Source organism: Gavialis gangeticus, unplaced genomic scaffold (assembly GCF_001723915.1).
Source record: "Gavialis gangeticus isolate Ggan-Ray unplaced genomic scaffold, GavGan_comp1, whole genome shotgun sequence".
In the NCBI taxonomy this organism is placed as follows: domain Eukaryota; kingdom Metazoa; phylum Chordata; order Crocodylia; family Gavialidae; genus Gavialis; species Gavialis gangeticus.
Window position 1 is genome coordinate 11,290,991 of NW_017729008.1, and position 7,481 is coordinate 11,298,471.

General features: G+C 41.9%; 1 protein-coding gene across 2 annotated transcripts in view; it reads right to left on the reverse strand.

Moving 5' to 3' along the window:
* The window catches only part of CPNE8 (copine 8), a 181,983-nt gene that overhangs the window by 88,893 nt on the left and 85,609 nt on the right, over nt 1-7,481 (reverse strand). For both annotated transcript variants that reach the window (XM_019509385.1, XM_019509386.1), the window contains exon 9: nt 5,943-6,018. In XM_019509385.1, coding sequence (XP_019364930.1) covers nt 5,943-6,018 — 76 coding nt within the window. The remainder of the gene's footprint in view (nt 1-5,942; nt 6,019-7,481) is intronic.

Consider the following 7,481-nt stretch of genomic DNA (forward strand, 5'->3'; position numbering starts at 1 on the left):
GTCCACCGGTTCTAATCCTGGTTCTGGCAACTTTCACTCCCTACACTTTAACTCTCTCTCTCTTGCTTTAACCTTCCCCCAAGTATCCCAGGTACCCCAAGCACACACATACATACCATAACATCCAAGTTAGGAACTTACCTATGAGTAGGTGGGTTGTGTGTGTACATATATCATTGTGTGCATGATATATAAATTAGTGATCTGTGTATGTGTACTAAGTGTGGGGGTATTGACAACTGATTTTTGTCTAATTTTTAGTGTGTATATGCTTGCATCGGTAATAGGTATGCATGTACCTAGGCTGGTTTGGATGTGTATGTGCCTGAGCTGGTAGTGTGTGTGTGTGTGTATATGTGCGTGTATGCACCTAATTGATTTGTGTGTTTGTATATGCAATTGTGTCACACCCTCCTGTCTAACAGCACAACAGTGAGATCCTGAGAATTGGCCTGACCCCGCAGGGCAACAGTCTAGTGGGCACATCTACGTGTTCATTAATGTGCCATAATTATGATGCATTAAATTAATGTACTGTAATTGGCGCTACTGTGCGTTAGCGCACATGAACACTTTTTGTGTGATGCTTAATGCGTAATGGACTAATTTACTGCACATTAGCATGCTTTTTGCCAGCTGCACTAATGTGCAGTACAGTTAGTCCAACAGGCATTAACCATCTTGTGTAAATACACCCACTGTCTGCCTGCAGTGTCTGCTAATGTCTCTTTTACTCCACAAGTAATAATTTTTTTCTTCTTGAATAATTTTGCTCTTCCACTAATCAGATTACCTTTTGAACTCCACTTTTCTTGCTTTACAGAGACTCCTTATAAGAGGTTTTTGCTTCTACTTTACAGTTCTTCATTCCTTTAAGCAGTTTGCTTTCATTTATGTTTGGAGTAACATAGGCTTTTGTTCTACCTGCTATTGAGCTTAAGCTAAATCTGCTTCTTGCCCCAATGTGAGGAAGAGCAGTATGCGCCTGAAAGACTGTCAAACTTCTTTTACAACTATGTAGTAGCGGTGCACTGATAAATTGGTGCCATATCAGATTGGCACCAATAAAAGGAAAATAAAAATTATCAGCTATCAGCATTTTGTTTTTGGCTGGTGTAGCCAGTAAGGTCACCAATAAATACAATATGCCTTCTGTCTGGGGCCCCCATGGTGAGTGACAGAATGAGACAGGGGCTGGGGCTAGAAGTGCTGGCCAGCCATGGCGGTGAATGGAACCTGGGGCCAGGGGCAGGATGGAGCCATGGGCGGTGCATCCATGGGTGCAAGGAGGGAGAGGGAGGCTCCCCATTGCTGCATGCGCTCCCCAGGGGAGACACTGGGGGGTCATGTGCTCCCCCAGATTTGTGCACTGGGTGGATACGGGCTGCCTGCTTGGGCCTGGGGCTCTCCGCTCTGCTGCCATTGTTCTGGGGGCCCCATGTTGGCTACGTAAAACCTGCCTGCCCAGCAGCAGTGGGGGCAGCAAGTTGTACCTCCTGCTACCAGGTAGACAGGGGACACACAGGCAACATGGAGCTCCTGGGGCAAAGGGAGCAGAACAGAGGGCCCCGAGCCCACAACAGGCAGCCTGCACCCGCCCTTGCCCTGTTTGGCTCCACTCCAGTTAAAAGTGTCCTGGCGCTTAAAAATGGCAGTGGTGGCACTTGAACTAAAGCTCATTTGACGTGGTTCAGTTCAAGTGCCTTGTAACAGGGTGGCCTCCTCATCAGGTCTTTACTTGCAGCCCTGCTCCTGGGGTAACTGCCAGCTTCACTTGCCATGCCTTGATGGAAAAATATGAGAGTTGTTACTAAGGCTGGAGGCTACCCATTGCTTGCCCTGCTGACAAGGGCCTAATACCCGCTCTAACCTCCCATCAATGAGTCCCATGCCTCACAGATGTTACTCTGGTGTTACTTCTCTGGCCTATGGCCAGGGCAAACTGGGCACAGCTGTAGCTCCTTCTACAGCCCCAGAGAAACATTCACATGCCACCCCCCTCTCACTGGGGTCTCACTCACTCCGCTGGCTCTCAGCCAGCCTCTGTCATACTGCCCTTGCTTAGGAACCACTCTCATCCCAACCGGCCTCACCAGGCTTCAGGCTTAGCTACCGCCTGGGCATGGCCCCAGGTCTCTCCTCCGGCCTGAGCTCTGCCTCAGGGCTTCTTAACAAGCTCTGGGCTCCCCATGCTTGTTAGAACACCACCAGGGATGTGGGGCTGGGGTTATAAAGCTGCCCTGGCCCGCTTTTCACCAGGGAGGTAACTGGCCTGGCATTTCCTCGGGGCGCCCACACCACTAGGAGCATCACCAGACCACCCTTCCCCAGCAGGGTGCAGTTTTACATCTTACTCAGAACAAGGGGTCATCTCTTCCCCATAGCTCCTGCCCTTACTTCCTGACTATGGCTGGAGCAGCCTCTCAGCCTAATGTTACCTCCTTCCTCTTGCAGCAAACTGCAGCCCAGCTTATATCCCTGGGTCCAAAATGGCTGCCCTCATCAGGCACCTGGCTGCTGCCTGTTTTCTGCCCTTAAAGTGGCAGGCACCAAAGGTGGCCTGCCACATGCCCCCATCACCATTTTTAAGCGCTGGGACGCTGATCTCCTGGACAAGCTGCCTGTGGCTCTGTCCCACTCCCCACACTGGCCCCAGGCCCTATTCACTGCCTTGGCTGGGCAGTGCCCCCAGCCCTAGTCCCTCTCCTTCCCTCACTGTGGGGACCTCAATCTACCCCCTGCCCTTTCCCTCCACACTTACCTGTACAGTATTGCTGTCCCCACAGCCTGGCTGCATTCCTGTAAATCAGTTATTGAATTGGTATCAGCTGATATGGCTGGTTAATAATTGGCTATCAGTAGCAGCCAAGAAAATTGTTATTGGTGCACCCCTACTATACAGTGAACTCACTAAAAGATACCACAAAAAAACCTTTTTTCTCAACAAGTTGTAAGTACCTAAAGAGATGCTGGACAGTAATGCATAAAAATGTTGTTAGCCAAATATAAAACAAACCAGAAAACCAGTTTCTCTTCTGAATATATCCACTCGCTAATGTCAAAGTCAGTAGGAATACTCTGGGAGAAGCAGGAATACATTTTCAAATTGCACATGGAAGTGGATGCAAAAACATTATTTTATTAATGAGGTTTATCAACTTATCTCCTAACAGACAACAATTTAAGTGGAATCCATATAGCTCACAGCCAAGTATTTTTGTATAAAACCAACATGTTCTGTGAATGACAAGGAATGACAGTGTTCATTCTGAAAATCTTAATTAATAGACTGTAATATATTGGAAAATTTTGGCCATAAAGACAGGGAAGAAAGATATACTCCAAAATTAATTTTTGTATGCCATCAGCAAACACTTAATTAAACTTGCCACTTTTGTTATATATGACCACTCAGACGTAAAAAAATAGGAAGGATATGCTGGTTAATATTTTACTTTTCTTCCCATTTTTTCATTCAAGTTCAATTAAATTTGCAAAGAAAACAGGATTTGTTTAATCCTCAAGAGTTCTAGTTCTATACCCACCTTTACTAACCTAGAAACACGAGCAACTGAATGTGGTTAAAACAAACAAACAAACGTCTATTGGAATGAATTTAAAACTTCAGCTTTATTATTACAAAACCTTATGGGACTGGGAATAAAGTTCATTAAATAAGATCTTTGTTGCAACACAATAATAAAAATCTCAGTACCTGCCATTGGGACTGTTAAAAGCTGGGATTTGTTATAAGGGGTTATATTGTATTATTCACTCCAAAGGTACCCTCTCAAATACTTAAATTCTCTTTCGTCTTAATTCAATTTATAGGTCCAAAAGAGCCATCCCCCACTGTTTTTACCTAGTGTCATTTTTGGAAATAATTTATAATTACCTAGCAAATATGATTAAAAACAGACTCTATAAAGAATCAAGAGGAGGTTCTTCTCCCATCTGCACTGCATAGAAGGTTTAAAAAAAGTCACTGTAAATTGTCTAGAGAAAACTGCTATCATAGAAGCAGGTAGGTTTTATGCCTTAGGCAGCTGCCAAGATCAGACCTTTCTATACTACCCATTGCTATAAGGAGCCCAGGGAGACTGCTGAGAGTACATCAAGCAGGACTCTGGCTGTAAAAGTGGGTGGCACATACGTGGCTTAGGGACATTATTTTCCTGAATTACTGTGTTGCCTCTTCTATGTCCTTTGTAGCATTACTGCAGCATAAAACTGGACCCTTCTTCACTATTCCTGCATAAAGTAAGAAAACAGCTTCATAAAGCCACCCCTAAAAATCCCACCACTTTTTCCTGTTTGGTCGGGTTTTGTTTAATTGTAAAATCTCAAATGTTGATTAATTTCTCTCTCTCAAAGTTTATCCTTTCCTCTTCTTACTTATAGGTCCAAGCCTGTTTTGACATCTGTTTGGTAGCATTAGTTATAGGCAGCAAAAAAGATGCTAAAGGTAGTTACCCTCCTTTATTCTTCACATATTATCCATTGGTAGATTTTAAAGGGAAACTGCCCCCCCGAAATAAAACAACAAAAAACCCACAAACCACCATACTTCTGAGGTCTAAAATTCAGCTTATGGATTGCTCATAAATCACTCATCTCCATTATCGCTTTTGATAGTCACTTATTGTGATTCATTATTCATGTTCCATAATTGGCTATTTGGATCATATGATACTGCATCTTCTCCCGAATTAGTGGGAAACTCCTCTTTCCAAAAACACTGCCAAAATTTGAATGCAAACACTCATCATGCACATGCATTCAAAACAGATTTCCAAGAACCCTTGTTATCATAAGCAATTTACTAATTAAAAGCGTCTCATATGAATGTTTGGGAATATACTAACCCATACATAACAAAAAGGACAGACTCTTTTATAATGAGTAAAAAGAGACACTGTTGATACTTCAGGACACAAATGGACCTAATGTTCTTGGCTCTTCAACTTGCATAATAAACCCCATACAACACTGTGCTACTTAATGTTATCTCAGAAGGCTCCACACCTCTAGACCCCAAAAAGGACTACTAAAAACTTTTCTATGTAAAGTAAGGGTGTCATGAATATTCTTACAATGAACAGCTCAAAAGCCCCTTTTAGATTCTTTGGGCATTTTTACATGTGCTCCTGGGTGGGCGCTTTAATTAGCGCAGGTTTTGGAAGCCACTCTGATTAAAACACCCGCAGCATCTTGTGTATTCAGCAAGCTTTAGTTCAACAAGCTTTAGTTAAAGTGCCCACACTGCCATTCTGAAGCGCAGGGATGCTGAATACATGAGACACTAAGGCTGCTGGAGGTGTCGGGCATGTGTGTAGGTGCCCTTTGTGCTGGGACCATTTGATGGCCCACAATTGGTAGTGGTTACAGTCTCCACATCAAGTCTAGAAATGATGCCAAGATGTATGCTCTGCCCACTCCTGAAACATACACATCAAATTCCAGAAACCAAGACACCTTTTATATGGTGGTTTCCAAAGTGTTATGGGACATACCAAATCTAGTGTAAAAACTGATATAAAATACTAAATTGAGGTTACAAAGGTCACACTATTTTTAATTAAACTAGGCATTTTAGGGGTGCTCTATTTGCTACGCATACTCATTAAAACTCTTTTGTATTGAAAATAATAATACACAATAATAGAACTATCAAACAAAAGAAAAATAATTCTTGTTAATTTTATCAGAACAGGAATGATGATATTGCTCTTGTGCAAAAAACAATGGCTTTTAAAAACATTACTGAACGAGTCTTTTTAGCTTCTGTTTTTTGGTGTTTTGGGGGATTTTTTATAATAGCATAACTCTGAGTTGATTTTAAAGTTTGCTCAATTTGACAGGCCAAAATAGAAACATGAATTCAATTCCAAATATTATATCAGTTTCCTCAAAATAATAAAAAAAAAATTCAAAATGGTTACCTCATATACATTGAACTGTGATTGCCCTCTAGACAATTCTCTATAACTTGTTGTGAATTCTCCGATGAAATCATGGCTAGAAGAAAAGTTTTCATATCAATACAAGCAGAACAAACTACTTTAAAGGCATACTTTGTATATTAATGGAAATAAAAAATGGCTGATATATGAATTTACAGCTGAGAAAGTAATAAGGAAAAAAGAAAACAACTGTGCAATTCTGCTGATTTAGGGATAAATGCATGTTCATTACTCTTTCTCCCGAAATTGTAATTCTGAGTAGATTTGATTGAATCTTTCGGTTCATATTACTTCAACATACAATTAAGGACTAGGCTGTAAACCAACTCCAAAGAACCAATTCCAAATAAAGGCGAGAAAAAAACCCCACTCCTATGTTCTGTCGAGATGGTTGTTACACCAAAGGGGTAAAGCCAAGACTCCTCTTATTCCCTGTCCCAGCTTCAGGAGGAAAAACAGTGGCCTCACAGGCTACTCGCAGATGTCGAGAAAAACAAAACAAAACAAAACAGCTTTTTACTTTAAACTTGACATGCTCCCATGCCAAGTCCAGCACACGCCCAGAAGAGGCAGCGCATCAGTTGCAACGGGCTTTTTTAATGTCTGTATAGATTGGGCACTTCAGCGGGGATGTTTGGCACTTTCATCTAATAGCTGATTCAATCAGCTATTAGAGAAAAGCGCTAAAAAGCCCTGCTGAAGCACCCAACCAATATAGAAGCTGCAGAGTTGGGTCAAAGTAACGTGCTGCTACTTCCTGTAAAGTGCATTTTTTATTTTTCTCCCCACATCTGTCAGGGCCCACAGAAGCTATTCACTTCATTGCACTAAAATCCCCTGAGCATGGAAGTTATACAGGGGTCAAGGAAATACCTTCTACAACATTAATGGGCATGGGTGACCTGTAATTTGAAATAGAATTTTTAAAAATCTTATGATTTAGTTACCTACATAACTTATACTTAAAATACTACAATTCCTAATCAGAGTATAAATCAGAATCATAGAAAATTAGGGTTGCAAGGGACCTCAGGAGGTCATCTAGTCCAACCCCGTGATCAAAGCAGGACCATCCCCAACTAAATCATCCCAGTCAGGGCTTTGTCTAACTGGGCCTTAAAAACCTCCAAGGATGGAGAGTCCATAACCTCTCTAGATAACCTGTTTCAGTGTTTTACTACCCTCCTAGTAACAAAGTTCTTCCTAATATCTAACCTAAATTTCCCCTGATTTAAGTACTTAACTTCCCTTTAAATACTTGAATATAAATTTAGAGAAAGTTTTATATGATGAGAGGAGCAAGGCTAAAGATTTTTCAATGACAGCATTTCTAGAATGACTTCCAAGCACCACAAAATACATCAGAAATACACATTCTGCTTTACTAAAATCCTACCTTTATCAACAAAACAAAAATCAAAAAACACCTACACAACTTTTCATCCTGAGGGGGACTGAGGGGGCAATCTTCCGCCCTGAACCCTTAGCCTGGGAAGTCTGCTGCTTCCTGGGGGCCCA